Source organism: Anabrus simplex, chromosome 1 (assembly GCF_040414725.1).
Source record: "Anabrus simplex isolate iqAnaSimp1 chromosome 1, ASM4041472v1, whole genome shotgun sequence".
Lineage (NCBI taxonomy): Eukaryota > Metazoa > Arthropoda > Insecta > Orthoptera > Tettigoniidae > Anabrus > Anabrus simplex.
The window spans coordinates 23,904,406-23,922,692 of record NC_090265.1 but is presented as its reverse complement, the minus strand read 5'-3'; the positions used below and the strand labels follow the sequence as shown (position 1 = coordinate 23,922,692).

Sequence of the window (18,287 nt, the reverse complement as noted above, 5' to 3'; positions counted from 1 at the left end):
GAGAGGCAGGAAACATCTGTCATTAGTCAGCATTCATTCCAAAGAGCCCATTAGGAGACAGAAAGGAGATGAGAGACACTGGTCTGTCATTAGAATTCAGTTCACTCAGCGCTAGGTAGTGGCTGTGTTGACAGGTAGCACTCGTTCCCTATGGGGTCTCTGTGGCTGGAAGAATTTTGATTTGAAAGCCTTCTCTATATGACCTAATAATGACAATTCCTATTGTTAGAAATCTCGCTCAACAGTGGGTCTCACTAGCACTTCTTCATTGGACTTTCAAGCTACTGTCCATGGAATATGAAACTTCTATTTGTCTGACTAGTCGCTGCTGTTAGAGTAACAGTCATGTTCATTTACATCAATGCAGTTACAGATAACCTGATGATTTAAGTGGGGCCTACTATAAATTTGATGAAGGTAAAAGTCAGGGACCTAAGAGACGGCTGGGTGTAACGATACAAGGAATATGGACCATAATGGCAATGAGCAACTTTGTAACGCTTAATGCAGTATTGAAGTTCTGAGCGATGTACACAACAAAATCGACATCAGGTATTTTCCTCAGAATCTCAGACTAAGGGATCAAAATTAATTGTCATATGATATCCACTGCTGTATGAATATTCGGGAACAAACAAATTTTAAGAATAAGGAGCCATGAATGAGATTTCTGAAAGAGCACAGCATGCACATTAGTTATGTACCTCAGTTCATCCCTACCTCCTCGATGAGAACTTCAACAGGCTCTTCCTTTGGTCGGGCCACATCCACCTCAACCACTTCCACGTGCTCGTCTGTGCCCGTTTCTCGACGTACTCGCAATTCTTCATGTTGAGGGTGGCATACCTCTTCATTCACTACTGAAAAATTTAAATAAAATAAAAACTTAATAAGAGTGAATTCTCTAATACTTAATAACTGTAAGGTACAGCACAGATTAATCAATAATCAAATGCAAGCATACAAAAATACATTTCTTAACACTTTAATACAAGAGTGATTTTTTGAACTGCATGTTATAAAAAAGGGACCAGGGGCTCTGATCTTTGGAGTGTCGGTTGGTGACCACAGTTCCGCTAGCTGAGTCTGGCACTGTTTCCACTTACTTGTGTCATACTCTTCACTTTCACCTTTTCTATCGGACCTCCTTCGGTCAATTCTTTCTTTTTGACCCCGATGGCTGACAGAGTCTTTAATTTTCACACCCTTTGTGGCTCTTACCTTTCTTTTGCTGATACCTTTATTCTACGAGACCTCTTCCATTTTTCCACTGAAACCTGCCAAAAAAGGTGTGGCGAGCCCATCATAATAATAACCTGTATGTGGCGTGGAAGTGGATCGCAACACAGATCTAAGGAGTACCCCAGAAATGACGTGCATCTCCTGTGCATTAATGTAGGTGGATGGAGGTCACCGAGTGAGGAGCTTCCTGGATACGGGTGACAGAGGATGATCCAAAAACTGAATATTTACGAACCAAACGCAACAAATTGTGTATACCATGATGCAGGTGTGTAATGAACTAGTATAACTTGGAAACAATTCACTAAACTCATGGGTAAATAGTCAAAGTATCAAGCTCGATTAGTAGGTGTTATCATTATTATTATTATTATTTGTGAGGTATGGCTATGAATTTGTTTACACCTATTATTATTATTATTATTATTATTATTATTATTATTATTATTATTATTATCATTATCATCTATGTAGTTATGTAAGACAGGTTGTTAGTATGGACTTCTGTTTGGTATAAACCATGGCCATATCATTTATTTGTGTATTGTATGATCTGTCTTGAGTAACACAATTTTATTTAATGTAAGAACATGTAATTAATAGTATATACAGTAATTTATTATTACCTGTAAATACAATGTAATGCTATGCAACAAGGGTAAGATTCGAGAACACTGCACCATCGTCACTCGAGTTTTACAGAATGTTCTATTCATTTGTACACAGGTTATTGGAGACTCAAGAAGATATGAGAAAGCATGGTGGTCATATATTTCTGGAAGTCTGATCAGGCAAGGTATATAAAAGGACGGTCTTGGGTTGTTGAGTTGAGCTGTTAGCGAGAGTCATTAGTTGAGCTAAGTATGTGAACTCATGTTGTTGTAGTGGTTATGTTGTGTTGGTACCAAGTGTTCTGTAGTTGGTTGACATGCTAATGTACTCTTCTTCTTCTTCTTCTTCTTCAATTGAGTTCAAGATGGTGGTTCATTAATGTGTGTGTAATGAGTATATAATTCGTAAATAAAACAGTGTACACAACTGACAGCAGCTCGTGTGTGCATCTCTGTGAATATGATAACCAAAGAAATAAGTTGTGAGTGGTGGTAGTGGAACAACTAATTGGAGGGACACTTTACAATGCTCCAGGCATACATCAGTGCATCCAGGATTCAATGTGACAACGGGCTGATGCTATTGGAGGGCGTTTTGAATATTTCATGTAAGAAAGAGTTTCATGTGCTATGCCAGTAGATTCTTCACCTGTAGGAGTCCCAGAAAGTTGTAGACGACAAGTTCTAAAACGAAAATAAAGAATTTCTGGATCCACGTCAATATAACATTTTCTATGTGTGAGGAATGTGTCCTGAAAGTTAGATTGTAAGAACCCCAGAAGAACAATACCCATCTACAAGCACAGCAGTGATGCTCTAGAATGTGAAAATTACCAAAGAATCAAAGCTAATGATGCACATTATGAAAGGTGCTGTAAAGACTAGTAGATGACAGAGAAATCAGGTGACAATAAATGAAATGCAGTTTGTATTTATGAATGGACACAATTTTTATTATGAGACAGTGATAAGAGAGGAGGCTGGAAGGAAACAGGTAACTATACTATGCCTTAATAGATCTACAGAAGGCATATTACACAGTACCAAGAGAACCAACATCCTGGTGCATGAGGAGAAATGGAGTAAGAGAACAGATGGTGAGAGAAATGTACGAAGGCTGCGGAGATGGAACAATTTGAAGTAAATGTTGGATTACATCAAAGATTGGCACTTAGCCAATTTTTCTTTGTCCTAATCCTCGATGTACTGAATGAATTAGCAAGATGCAGGAGTAGCTGCGACTGCAGGAGAGGTTAGTCACTAGGCAAGCAGCCTTGGAGAAAGGTGGCTTACAACTGAGCAAAAATAAGATGGAGGTGATGATGAGCAGAAAGAGAGGAGAGGGAGTCAACTGAAGCAAGTTGAAGTACCTGTCTGCAGAGATGGATCAGACAGGAGGAAGTGAACAAGAAGCCTGTGAAACAGGTTATTGGAGGGAGATGGCAGGAATAGTCTGCCTAGTCCAATTACAGTTAAAAATTTATAAGACATTAGTCCCTCCAGTGATAATATATGAGGCAGAGACATGGGCTCTGAGGAAAACAGAAGAGGAGCTGTTCAGAAATGAGAATATGTTACAGTAGGAAATATGAATCTCTTGGAAGGAAAGGAGAAGAAATGACATCAGGGAGAAAATACCCAAAATTCTTAGACATTACAGACTGAGGTGGTAAGGCCGAGTAATGTGGACTGAGGTAAATGCACCGATCAAGAGAGCATGGTGGTGCCGGATCTAGAGGAAGCCAAAGGACGTTATACAAAATGACATGCTGACTAATGGACTGACCAAAAATTATATTACAGATGAGACATGATGGAGGAGAATGGTCATGGCACCCAACCCCAAGTAAGGCATAATCGGGGTGAAGAAGAAAACTAAATCTGACAAATGTGATCATTTTCTGTGGTGTTACTAGCCAGCTATAACAAGGTCAACTTTCCTATTGTCTCCGGTAGAGCTCCCATCAAGTGTGCCCGCAGGGCTGCCAGATCTGGTGAAAATACAAAAACCATGCAGTTTGAAGATGTTGCAATAGTGTCACAGTAACCTGACTTTTGGTCACATTTTAGCAGAAGTCCAAGATATGCAAGAGGCCCTAATCTGGGAGCGTATGCACCCACCCTTCTTTGCTTGCCCCCAGACCATTTCCTAACCTATTTAGACCAATGCTGTTCTCTCCTCTTAATTCTTCACCATTGGCAAGCCTTGTTTATGGCTTGTGACTATCGTTCTACGATGTGATTTTATTTGACGTAAATAAATATCACACGAGAATACATTCACTCCTTATATAAATTACTTTATTTACACTGTACGTCACAACACACAATTATACACAGTCACAAATGACACGATATACAACGCTCAATAGCGGAGTACCCTGAAGTCTATTCTGAACAGTACAGATATCAACTGACTGGTGCACTCTCTTGAATTCCCCACCTCACTCACTTGAGTCCAACACTCTGACTGGACTTGACAGCTCGATATTTATACTATTAGATTAACCATCTAGAATGATCGACTTCTGGAAGAGTTCTTACAAGAGTCTAATGAAATACACTCGAAACATCGATCGACCAGCTAGTTGAATGGGTACTCAAACGTTTCTCCGCTATTTACAAATGCACGTTATAAATTTCATTTTAGAGCCCGTATTGTCAAAGTATCAACTTGTGAAAATTTAGATTTTATAATTCCACCTTTACAATACAGTAATTGTCTTTATTACAAAGACTACATTAAATTACACTCGTGAAACATGTTTCGTCCTCTTATAGGACATCTTCAGTCACAAATACAAATACATAACATTAAAAATAGGGCAAGGACACATTAAAATAAGTAAATGCAAAGTCTTTGTATACTGTGATGCGGCGTGATAGCGTCTTGTCAAACTTCTATGTTAAAATGGTGTGGTGTGAACATGATATGAAGCATGAAGTCCAATTAAAATCATATGTTAAAACTGTTGTTCAAAACAACGAATTGTCAATTATAAAACTCCGTAAGTGGCTTTGCAAATAAAATTATGTGCATATTGTACATAAAACATTCTGGTGATGCCACATTGTAATAGATTTCTTGATTAGGAGGTGGAGTTATACTGATGCAAGTTGAACCTGATTGTGTGTTGACAATAGGAGCCTAAAAAGAAAAAGAAAATATGAATGAACAGAAGAATAAAATGCCGCTAAAATGTGAACTAAGTGCCCATCCCGTCACTCACCTCCTTACCCGTCCTACATCGACCACTTCACCTCAAGTGCTAAGGCTAACTGAGTGACGTTCTCGAAGGTCGTTGATGACTGACTGTGAGGGGAGGTTGAGAGGAGTTTGACGTAAAGGGAGAGGCGTGAGGTGACATATTACTCACGCGCCTTCGTAAAAAGAATTTATTGATTAACTCCTCGAAAAGTATATTGATATCCTCCGATATCTCATAAAGATTATAAATCGGGTTGCATTTTTTATCAATATTTATAAAGATGTTTTCTAAAATATTCAATAGATTTCCTTTCTTACATAAGTGGAGAATTTGAAGGTCTTGTTGTATGCCCGTGAATGTATGATTGGTATCGTCCATATGAGAACCGAATGCCGAGAATCTGCCGTACTTTGACGCATTAACATGTTCATTATATCTTATGTTAAAATTGCGGCCTGTCTGTCCAATATAGGACGGGCAAGGAGGTGAGTGACGGGATGGGCACTTAGTTCACATTTTAGCGGCATTTTATTCTTCAGTTCATTCATATTTTCTTTTTCTTTTTAGGCTCCTATTGTCAACACACAATCAGGTTCAACTTGCATCAGTATAACTCCACCTCCTAATCAAGAAATCTATTACAATGTGGCATCACAACACTGTTTTATGTACAATATGCACATAATTTTATTTGCAAAGCCACTTACGGAGTTTTATAATTGGCAATTCGTTGTTTTGAACAACAGTTTTAACATATGATTTTAATTGGACTTCATGCTTCATATCATGTTCACACCACATCATTTTAACATAGAAGTCTGACAAGACGCTATCATGCCGCATCACAGTATACAAAGACTTTGCATTCACTTATTTTAATGTGTCCTCGCCTTATTTTTAATGTTATGTATTTGTATTTGTGACTGAAGATGTCCTATAAGAGGACAAAACATGTCTCACGAGTGTAATTTAATGTAGTCTTTGTAATAAAGACAATTACAGTATTGTAAAGGTGGAATTATAAAATCTAAATTTTCACAAGTTGATTTACAAATGTACATGGAAATATCTACAACTTTTGTAATGTCTCTACATGTATCTGGATAATAAAACCTTACAGTAAGTTTCCAGAACATTTCATATATACCAAATATAGTACAATAAGTCTAACATACGAACATTATGGAATTTTCTACTGCTTTCAACTCTATAGATTTTGAGGTTATACATAATACGTATTTGAGGTTATACAATTCTATACTACATATTTACAGGGAAATCATATATTAATCATATTTAACACTTAATAAAAGATAATTTAGCATTAAATAAACTATAATTAAAATATATTAAACATAATAATTGAAGGTTTTACACCAATTACGCGTCGTACCTACGACATATCGTCGGAGCTGAGGCGAATGTACTGATCAAGAGAGCATGGTAGTCCCGGATCTAGAGGAAGCCTTAGGATCAGGTGGCAAGACGTTCTACAAAAAGACATGCTGACAAATGGATGGACCAAAAATGGCCATTCTGCTCCACCGTGTCTCATCTGCATCACTTCAACTGGTTTCACATTTATCTGTAATGTAACTGGTATCCCGAGCATGGGTCGGAAATGAAATTATTCGCCTATTTGAGCGACTCATCAGAGGTGCAGTAGGCCTACGCTACAGAGACGGACGTTTCTTAACTACGAAATACAGATGTACCCCAATGTGTTTTCATTGTGTGGGTCGTACGGACAAAACTATTCACAAATTTGTGTAATGTCATCAAAGCTGCAGTAAGGTTTGTACCCGCTTTGAAGCAGAATCTTTGTTCTTCTCTGACGGATTACGTTGGGGTCTTGTATGCAAGATTTATTTTTCATTTTTTTTTTTTTTTTTTGTCTCGAAAAGCATGAGTAAATATGCAATGAAGCATTTTAATGTCTACAAATGAAAATGATTTTGAATCACTGTAGCTTTTGTTTACTGGGAATGAGATATCGTTATGGTGAGTACACATCAACTGATTATTGTAATGAAGGAAATATTAGTGGCAAGATCTAAAAGCTAATGCATTTGCTACGTTTTTAAGATAAAGCTGACAAATGAGGCGTCCAGAAGCAAAAAGCTGTGAGTGCACCAGAACATTTTTTTCAAGAAACACGAAAAACGTCTTACTTCCTTTGGCTTGCAGATATGCAAAATTCCTTTTCATTGTAGATTTATATTCACTTACGGACTATTTTTATGACAATCTTTAAAATATTGGGGTTTTATTTTTTTAGTTATTACCTAAAATTGTTTGGATTCACCGAGTTTTGCTCCTGTTTTCATGGATCTAGGTAGGTTTGCTTCTGTAGAGATATTATCACAACGTAATTGGAAAGAAGATGCCCTAATGCTGGTTCAAATGACAAAATAAATTATTTAATGACTACAAGCAAGTGTGATTACATAGTATACGACAACAAATGAAAGTCTGCAAGAAGTAAAAAGGCCGCAAACTTGAATGAATGTTATTTGCTTTACGTCGCACCGACACAGACAGGTCTTATGGCGACGATGGGGCAGGGAGGGGCTAGGAGTGGGAAGCGGCCGTGGCCTTAATTAAGGTACAGCCCCAGCATTTTCCTGGTATGAAAATGGGAAACCACGGAAAACCATCTTCAGGGCTGCCGACAGTGGGGTTCGAACCCACGATCTCTCGAATACTGGATACTGGCCGCACTTAAGCGACTGCAGCTATCGAGCTCGGTCGCAAACTTGCAAGTCCTGTCCTGTTCCATCGAAATTACACAGGCAATTCATTGTCTTCTGGATGAATTTCAAACTCTGAGTCCTCCTCTGCATTGTTCACAGCTGTTTGAGAATCCATCAGATTCTTGACAAGATCTTCGTTTTCTTCCCAAGTCTCCCCGAAATGCTTTCTAAGCAGAAAATCAATGTTCCTAACTTTCACTTCCTTTAAGGCTCTTCCAATCTGGATAACATTCGGCTTCATAGACGAGTAGGCTTTGCCACGTCTGCATATCCCTCTCCCTTCACCAGCGTCCATCCTGTAGGCCACTTCACCTCTTACTAGTGCGTTTCCGTGTTTACTCCTGGTGATGACAACCCTTTTTACAGAGTGCCACTGACCACAGGGCTTGCGACATCAGCAACTGCATCTTTCCAACACCGAGTGACGACATCTGCTCCCAGCTGGAAAACTATTCCGTCATCCTTGAATACTTCATGGTACTCACTCGGTAATATGACAGTAACTTTTGACCTGAGAACTTTTTCTATTCGAACAAAAATTCTATCGGGTGGTAGAAAAGAATGTCCAACCATTGGATAGAAGATCTTCACCCGTTTCACACTGACAGGAGCCTTTTGTGTTAGCCAAAAGCACAGCATACCCAGCATTATCTGGTTCTTGTTTTGCCCTCCACAGCTCTCCGACGTTAGGCGGATGGTGTGGATGCCATTCAAATCTGTTGATGTTAACCTGTGATGCACACAGGACACAATTTCATTAGATCCCTTTGCAAAATCAGTTTCTTTCCAAGTGTATATAAATGCATTTCCCTGGTTTTTCCGCTCACCTGATGGGCGTTGGCAAATCGTCAAATTGTGCACATACATTTGCCGTGTATAATAAACACTTTGATCTTGCAACTTAGGCAATGTAAGGTTTTTCTGGCAATCAAATGTGAAGGTTATTTCACCATTGTCCTCAACTTTCATTTCATCATAAAAAGCTTTTACCCTATCTTTGTGCACAAGCTCAGAACTAACATTCATGGAGAAAAAAGCTTGTTAAATAGCATTATTCAAACGCAGGACACAGTGTGTATTAAGCTAGTTTTGCACCTGCAAACTACCTTTAGTAATGGCGCTTGGACAGGATACACGAAGTTCTGCTTCATTATGATGAAAATGGATTCACTCAGTTTTGCTTTGCAAACACATGTGGATACACACACTTTTGCATCTGTAGGCTGTTTTCCGGGTGCGATTTAAAGCAGACGGAAGCAGTTTTGCTTGAGTTTTAAGGGTCTAATCAACAGACGACAGCATAGAGAACAAAATGGTGGCAACAACTCATTTTCGAGCAAAAGTGGATTTACTGCATTTTGCATCTGGATGCCTCAAATACTGTATTTGTTGCTTAAAATCTGATGTAGCAGGCTAGTGGTAGAGGACAATCTGTTGTACTGTATGTTCTTTCATGCTGTGATAGTTCATGTAATAGTAACTCCACCGTTGTCTGGTTCCAAGCCCGGAATGAGAAAGGAGGAGGGTTAGCAACCAGCTTGTAAAAACAGCTAACGTCGAGTGTTGAGCGGCGGTAAATAACTCGACCTCCTAAGGTAGGCCAATGGCTTCGGGAGAAAGAGCCTCCTTAGGATTGGGAGGAAATGCCACTGAAATCCAGTATGTTCTCATCCAACAGCAAAGCAGGTGGAGGAGGAACCTCTTATTTCTTAGTTCCCAACGGCTGTTAAGGTAGAAGAGGTCATGCCAGATGGATTGACTGTACAGGTGCAACTCAACAGCACTCTGTGTCTGCGGTAGTCCATTGCAGTTCTGGTGCTGGAAACTGCATGCTATATGTGCCGGAGTGAATGCCTCCAGGACCATAGCATGTGGATCACTCCCCGGCAAGTTGCAATCCATTTAACAAACTCATGTCTATGGCATTTTCTCCTGCTGTTCCTCTAAAACCCCAACGGCGATGGGATAAGGATGATGGAAGCAGGTTTAGGTAAATCGGAAGCTTCTAGTCTGGACCTGCACGTTGGCGGCAGATGTGTGATGCTCGCCTTTCTGAGACCCTATGACTACTCATGGATCCGGTCCTTCATCTGTAACTGGACAGACCTATTTAGGAACACTGCTTCCAACCCTGAATGGGGAAGGCCCTAGAAAACGTGGGCTAAACATCGTTAGTCACTTTCAAAACCTGTCTGGGAAACCGCACTCAGAAGGTTATCCCAACTTGAGGTCAAAATCATGAAGGAAAGAAATCTATGTTTATCACGATTGGTGCATGGAATGTCACAACATTATTAGACAATGATAACAGACCATAAAGAAGAACAGTTCTCATCAGGCACGAGCTAAAAAGACTCAACATTGATGTCATCGCCCTGAGTGAAACCAAATTCGCGGGAGAAGGAAAAATCATTGAGGCTTCATCAGGCTACACCATCTTCTGGAAGGGAAAGGAGGAACATTAACCTAGCATCCATGGTGTGGGTTTTGCAGTAAAGACAAAATTGGCGAATGTTCATCGACTCGCTCCCATCGCAGTAAATGAAAGACTCATGACTCTCCACATACCTCTTGCAGGAGGCAGATTCATTACTCTCATCTCCTCATATGCCCCCACTCTTAAGGGTGACAAGGATTCTAAGAACCGCTTGTACCACCAACTGAACACAGTCCTCACCAAGGTGCCTGTTACAGACAAGCGTGCACTACTAGGAGATTTCAACCTCTTATGGGGAAAAGTCATGGGTAAACATGGAATAGGGAACTGCAATGCTAATGGTCTGTTACTTCTTGGCCTGTGTGCTGAGCATGAGCTCTTTATCACCAATATCCAATTCCAAGTGCCAAATTACTTCAAGACCACACAGAAGTACCCACACTCTAAACAGTGGCATATGATAGAATATGTCATCACCCAACAGTGCGACAAGAATTATGTCCTAATCATGAAAACAGCCCAAAATATTGATGACTGATGGACAGATCATAAACTTCTTATTAGTCGATTCAGGATTACCATCCATAAAAAGCCACAAACTCACTTCACGGATCCAACAAGGAAGAAGTTCAACACCTGTAAGCTTCAACTTGATAGTGTTGCCACAGAATACCAAAACTCTGTTCTGGAACAACTAACTCACAATCCAATCAACACAAAGGATATAGAATGTGAATGGACCACACCTCAAAATACCATTACAGAGTCTGCACACAAAGTCATTAGTTATGAGAAAAGGAAGAGATAAGACTGGTTTGATAATAGCAATGAAGAAATCTTGAACCTCATCAAGGCTAAACGGGATGCTTATCTATCCATTTCTCAAGATCCATCCTCCAGAGAGAAGAAAATGCGTGATTCCGTCCGTCAGAAGGGGCTGTAAAGCTCTGAACACACCCCTTGGTGTTATTCGACAGGAGTAGACTCTGTGTCAGCACCGGGTTTTATTTGCTCCCTTCTCACTGTCATATATTATGTCATTCATTTCCTCTACCGAGCTCGATAGCTGCAGTCGCTGAAGTGCGGCCAGTATCCAGTAATCGGGAGATAGTGGGTTCGAGCCCCACTGTCGGCAGCCCTGAAGATGGTTTTCCGTTGTATCCCATTTTCACAGCAGGAAAATGCCGGGGCTGTACCTTAATTAAAGCCACGGCCGCTTCCTTCCAATTCCTAGGCTTTCCCTATCCCATTGTCACCATTAGACATATCTGTGTCGGTGCAACGTAAAGCAAAAGTCATTTCCTCTCATTAACTCCTCTGATGAGGTTGATGTCAGGAAGGGCATCTGGCCATAAAAATTTACTACAAAGATTTTTTTTTTTTTTTTTTTTTTTTTACCATTTGCTTTACATCGCATCGACACAGATAGGTCTTATGGCAACGATGGGATAGGAAAGGCCCAGGAGTGGGAAGGAAGCGGCCTTGGACTTAATTAAGGTACAGCCCCTGCATTTGCCTGGTGTGGAAACGGGAAACCACGGAAAACAAACTTCAGGGCTGCGGACAGTGGGGTTCAAACCTACTATCTCCTGGATGCAAGGACATATCTGCGTGCTCCTAATCACACGGCCAACTCACCCAGTTTACGAAGATTCATCTTTTCATACCTGACCCCGTAGAGGAAAAGGACAAGGATTAGACACACTAAAACAAACTACACCTTCCTATTTTTTAAAATCAAAAATCTAAGGGAAAAATAACTTTTTATGGTCATTCCTCTGATGCATCACTTTATGAAGAACCTATAATTGGTGAAAGAAGCAAAATTATAGTCCCTGCCATGTATACACTTACTCTTTCTCCCCTCTTAATACTGAAGTTATTTTCTAACTGTTGGGTTTGATTCAGCGTCGCTAACCATGCAGTTTAGAGACCGTACCTGCCGATGCAACGTCGTACAGTTACCGTTAATCTCGCAGTTTGCTACTATGCCATCATAACTTTTTCGTGACTTGCGAGATTATATGTACTGCACTGCCGTTTTGTGAAAATCATTAGTGTTACATTTACGGGTATAAGTAAAGCACATTTTCTTTTCTGTAGGATTGTAAATCTATTTTGGATAATACTAGATAAGTAGAATTGTGGCATGTTTGAATAATGCATTTAAAACATAGTTGGTGTTAAATGACAAACACAGCATGTTATTAATACGGTCTTATTTCGTTCAATTCGTATGTATAGAATTCAATTCATATGTATAAGAAGCAACAAAAATCTGCAAGAACTACTCTGAAATGGGAAAGCAAGATCAGTTCAGTTGAAATGGAAGGAAATTTCATTATCAACCTACCCTAATCTTGTCTTGTCTAGTCACAACTTTGGAACTTTGGTACGGTTTGCAGACTCAGCCTTTGTGTATTCTTATTGACTTACAGCATATACAGATGTTGTATTTTTGATGGTGTGTATTATTACAGCGTGGTTTCACTTCAGTCCGACAAGTAATAGGAAATTTCAAGGAGGGGCTAAATTATTTACACCAGGCAAACACCACAGAATATGGTTATGGTAATGCTTACATCAAAATAAAGGTAAAAATATATAACAATGAATTCAGTGAGGGTGACAGAGAGTGTTTATTTCCTTAATTCCTCACTGAGCTTGAAAACCAATTTAATTATGAATATCTTGATTGATAATTTACTTGGGTAAATGAACCTCCACTACTGAAACATTGAGGTTAGTTTGTTGATGATTGTCTCGCGTGATTTCAATATAAAACTAGTCAAGTTGGTAGCAGTGGTGAGCCATTAAAAAGAAAAGGCAATATGGTGGCGATATTTCCTTTTTAGTGAACAGCCTTACGTGATGAGCACTATACTACAAAATGAAAGACATAAATTGAATCTTTGATATCCAAAACCCATTCTTAGAGTACACAAAAATACAGGGCATGCAACTTTTTATTCCATAGATAATTTTTTTTTTTTTTCATTTAATAAAGAACTAGGTATAAATCCAGGACGCGGGAAGGAGATGGTATGGCTGTGGTAAAGTTTGGCACCTGTCTCACAGATATAATATGATACCAGCTGATATTGGGGAATACACATTTAGGCTATAAATTACCTGGAATAATATATCTCCCTTTGATGCAAAGTAATTTCTCCTTATTCATATCACCAGAAACTTTTAATGAGTATCCAAATCACTTACTTATGAGAGAAGAGACAGATAATCCTGCAGCATCACACTAGTGTTGATTCAAAAATGAAGACCCAACAATCCAGAGTTAACAATGAAAGTTGCAAATTCCACATGATGTAATTCTCATGGGTACCAACAGATGGAACTGATAAAGGTAATATCACCTACAGAAGCAAGATTTTCCACTAGATTCAAAAGTGTTTATTTGCAAGTAAAATGAACAGGCATTTAAAGTTCACCTTGGAATGTAACAACTGACAAAAAATAAACTAATATCTCAGTTGATAATTAAAATATTTAAATTAAAATTTATACACATTCATGCTAAATTAAATGTGAGGATTATTACGATGTACAAAATTATGGTAAGAATAACACAGAAGCTGAATTTAGTGCAGCAGACCCTTTGACACACAATCCAGCTTCAGTCACGGCACCTTAATTTTTGGATCACTTGAGAGATATTTCACTAGGCTGACTTTGTTTTTCCTTGGATGTGTTCTTTCAGGGTAATGTCTTTCAACTACTTACAGCACTACTAAGTGATGTCTCGGGACCATCCTTTCAATACCATTCCCAGAATTGAATAGAAACCTACAACCTGTTTTCCAGTCAATGACCGGGTCAGGGATGGAATGAATGAAGCCCCCATCTTGCAGCGAGGATAGGAATTGTGCCGGCTGCCGAAGCCTGTCGCACTCCTCTGGGGCTATGATTAATGTCAGAGAGATGAAATGAAATGATAATGGAGAGTGTTACTGGAATGAAAGATGACAGGAAAAAAAGATGAAGATAAAGTTGGAATTCAAGAGGACAAACTGGGGCAAATATTCATTTATAGGAAGGGGAGTTTGGGATTGGAATAACTTACCAAGGGAGATGTTCAATAAATTTCCAATTTCTTTGAAATCATTTCGGAAAAGGCTAGGAAAGCAACAGATAGGGAATCTGCCACCTGGGCGACTGCCCTAAATGCAGATCAGTATTGATTGATTGATATTGATTGATAATTGAACTGGAGTACCCGGAGAAAAACCTGTCCCGCCTCCGCTATGACCAGCACAAACCTCACATGGAGTGACCGGGATTTGAACCATGGAACCCAGTGGTAAGAGGCCGACGCGCTGACGTCTGAGCCACGGAGGCTTTGGAGAGATAGGTACCCTCTTTCCATCTGTCAACAAAGTAATTTCAAGTGGAAAGTAAAAAAAAAAACCCTGTTCCTAAAAGCACTGGCTCGTGTACAGTTGTACAAACTCATCTGCATCAGGTTTCTCTTCCACTGGAACCTGTTCTCACAAGATGGGGAACTTGGTTATCTGCAGTATCGTTCTACCAGGAGAATTTTAATGAAGTGAAAGATGTAGTTAAAAGTACTGATGATTACTACTGTGTTTGTGAAGCAAAGTGCGCATTTGAATCTGAAACTGTATATAAAAATATCAGCTTCATCCATGTGCATTATTCGTCACTTTTGAAGGCAATTAAGGGCCTAGGGCCTAGAGGGCCTACACAAATTCCTTCAGTTAATTCAAAACACCACTAGTTCTTTTAAATCGTGTCCCTGGTAAAACTGAAGAAAAAGTTAAAAGGAAACGCAGTGCGGAGTTGGACTCAAACCCAAGACTGAAGAAGATTCAATCCATAAACAACTACATACAGTAAGTGGAATCAGACAGTCTTTGCCAGAAGAAAGTTCTTCCGAGCAGTCAGTGCCAGTGTACTAATTTACTTGTCTGACTCCTTGGTTGAATGGCCAACGCTGAGGCCTTCGGTTTAGAGGGTCCCGGGTTCGATTCCCGGCCAGGTCGGGGATTTTAATCGCCTTTGATAAATTCTTCTGGCCCGGACACTGGGTGTTTGTGTTTGTCCCAACACTTTCCTCTTCATATTCAGACAACACACTACACTACCAACCACCACAGAAATACGCAGTAGTGATTACATCCCTCCAAATAGGGTTGGCTAGGAAAACAACAGATAGGGAATCTGCCACCTGGGCGACTGCCCTAAATGCAGATCAGTACTCACTGATCGAAAAATCTAAAATAAGTTAAAATCAAAACAACATACGTTTGTCATTTCCTTTCAGAACTGTAATCGGCCCATTGAAAAATCCCAAGTCCAACTGTACAGTGGCGAGCATTGCCACACACAACCATAATGTTCTGGACCCTAGTTAGAGACTAAGGGGCAATGAAACATTTTTCTTCTTCTTCAAAGTACCATACCAGGCCCCATGATGTTGGCAATCACTTTGGCAAATGTTGTACGATCTCTTGCTAGATGCAAAAGTCTTTCATCGCTCTGAATTCCAGTCCATTCTTTGATGTTTCCAAACCATGATATTCGCCTCCTCCCGACACTTCTTCGGTCCTGTATTTTCCCTTGTACAATCCGCTGTGTAAGATCAGGCAATGGTCATTTCTGAAGATTTGGCTAAGGTAAGAATATTGTTCGAAGGAGTTCCCGACTTGCTCTTGCCTTTCTGAGAACAACCCACAAAATCCTTAATATTCTCTGATGGATCCACATTTCAAAGGCTCCCAAGTGTTTCACTAATATGTTCTTAAGGGTTCAAGTTTCCACACCTTACTTAGCACTTCACCATCCTTTGTCTAAGTTTAAAATTTACTGTAGGTAGTAAAAAATGACTAAAATATTTGACCAAACTGAATTCTGGTGACTGTATAACACTGCTTTTACAGTACGTATATTCCTCAGCTTTTGTTTTTAGACTAATAATTGAAGGGTACACAGGAAAAACGAACAATGTCCAAAAATTCAAAAAATGAGTTATTAGTCCCATTCGTTAGCTTAGTAGTGAAGCTATCAACACGAGAAATATCAAAGAGAAACAATGAACGATGTCCGAGATATGCAGTAAAATAGAAATCGTACACAGAGGAAGAACGAACAATGTATGCGTGGAACTACATTAAAACGAACAGAGTCCACCAACAGCTTGAATGCGCATGCGCGTGTCGCCGTCATTGCAGTTTAAGGTGATTGATGGCTATGTCAGTTGATTTGTTCTGTCTCTGTATTGTGTAGGTTTGTTACACTAATATTGTATGTAGTACGATGGATGCTGTGATGGACAGTCATGTCTACAATTCAAGTGATGAAGAGACTCAAGTAGCGAGCATGGGGAATTCTACAAAGAAGAAACGTAAATTCGGTAGTGTGAAAAATGTTATGAAGAGGTTACGAGATACTAAGTATGAATCCGGTGAAGACTGTGACTGCAAACGATTACAATGTTTTAAGCAGGTCACTGCAAGTGAACGGAATAAGCTAATACATGATTTTAATAAGTTATGTGTCAGAAATGCCCAGAACTCGTATTTGGCGGGATTAATTACCGTAATTCCTGTTAACCGAAGGCGACCACGGCAGCCAGCACAAGAGGCCCGTCTGCATGATTTTTCTTATGTGTATAAAGTTCGTGTCGTGCGTGAAGGGACACTCGCTGAAATTAATGTTTGTTTTAAAGCAATCTTATCTTTTTTTGGTGTAACTGCTCGCCGTTTACACACAAATCATCCCTGGCTACAACAGGACACTCCCCAATTGACAAAAGGGGAAAACATGAGAATAGAGGCAAACGTAAACTTCCTGAAGAAACATATGAAGCAATGACTACATTTCTCAGTTCTCTTAAGGGACGCAAAGCTCATTATAGTTTACAAGATACAGGAAAAGTTTACCTACCTGAAGAACTGAATGTAAAAAAGCTACTTTTCATGTTTCTGGAACGCTATCCGCATGTTCAAATTTCTGATGAGACATTCAGAGTAACATTTGTCACAAAATTTAACATCTCTTTTGGGTATCCCCGAAATGACACGTGTAGCACATGCGATGAACAGAAAGCATCAGCTAGTAACTTAGAAAAGGCTAAAGAAACGTCATCTAATCTGGAGGAAATAAAGAAGATTGAAGAAGATTTGAAGAAACTGCATAATGAAATGAAACTGCACAAAGTTAGAGCTGACTGGTTCTACAAAAGGAAGAGAAACGCAAGAAGAGAAGCTAGAAAAGATGCAACATACGAGGGAATAGCTATAGATTTTGGTAGAAATCTTCCGTTACCAAACATATCGACCAGTGAGGCCTATTATCGTAGACAACTTTCATTTTATGTGTTCAATATACATGTTTTAGCAACTGATATGTCGGTGTTTTACACTTACGATCAGACAGTGGGAAAAAAGGGAGCAGACGACGTAGTTTAAATGCTACATCATTTCATAACAACCTACCTAGATCATTCTGTCCGTAAACTCCACATTTTCTGTGATTCATGCAGTGGACAAAACAAAAACTTCACCATGATTAGATTTCTCCACTATGTAGCAATAACTTTGAATCGCTTTGACCAAGTAGTTGTCACATTCCCAATAAGAGGACATTCGTACATGGAGTGTGACAAAAACATGGGCCTAATCCAAAAAAAATCTCCAGCAGAAACTCCAGATGACTGGCGGGAAGTAATTAGAAATGCTCGAGTGAAACCTTCTCCTTTTGAGGTAGTCGATTGTAAAACAGATATGTTCAAGTCCTGGGGTAGCTTCCTAACACCGATGTATAAGAAAACTTTCCCTGCTGCAACCCGGCCCATCGTGGAACTTCGAATTACACCCAGATATCCACAGACTGTTGAACACCGTGAAACATACAAGGGTCTCTTCAATTCCACCGTTATTACAGCAACAGGGCGTAAGAACGTGTTACACGGCCAACATGAAGTTGCGCAAGCATATTCAGGACCAATTCCTTTACCTGAAGAGAAGTACAAGGAGCTTCAAATACTGAAGAAGTT

The 18,287-nt window shown here is 39.6% G+C and overlaps 1 protein-coding gene across 4 annotated transcripts in view; it reads right to left on the bottom strand.

Moving 5' to 3' along the window:
- The window catches only part of LOC136883405 (bromodomain-containing protein 8), a 445,412-nt gene that overhangs the window by 173,376 nt on the left and 253,749 nt on the right, over nucleotides 1–18,287 (bottom strand). For all 4 annotated transcript variants that reach the window (XM_067155679.2, XM_067155690.2, XM_067155698.2 and 1 more), the window contains one exon: nucleotides 721–860. In XM_067155679.2, coding sequence (XP_067011780.2) covers nucleotides 721–860 — 140 coding nt within the window. The remainder of the gene's footprint in view (nucleotides 1–720; nucleotides 861–18,287) is intronic.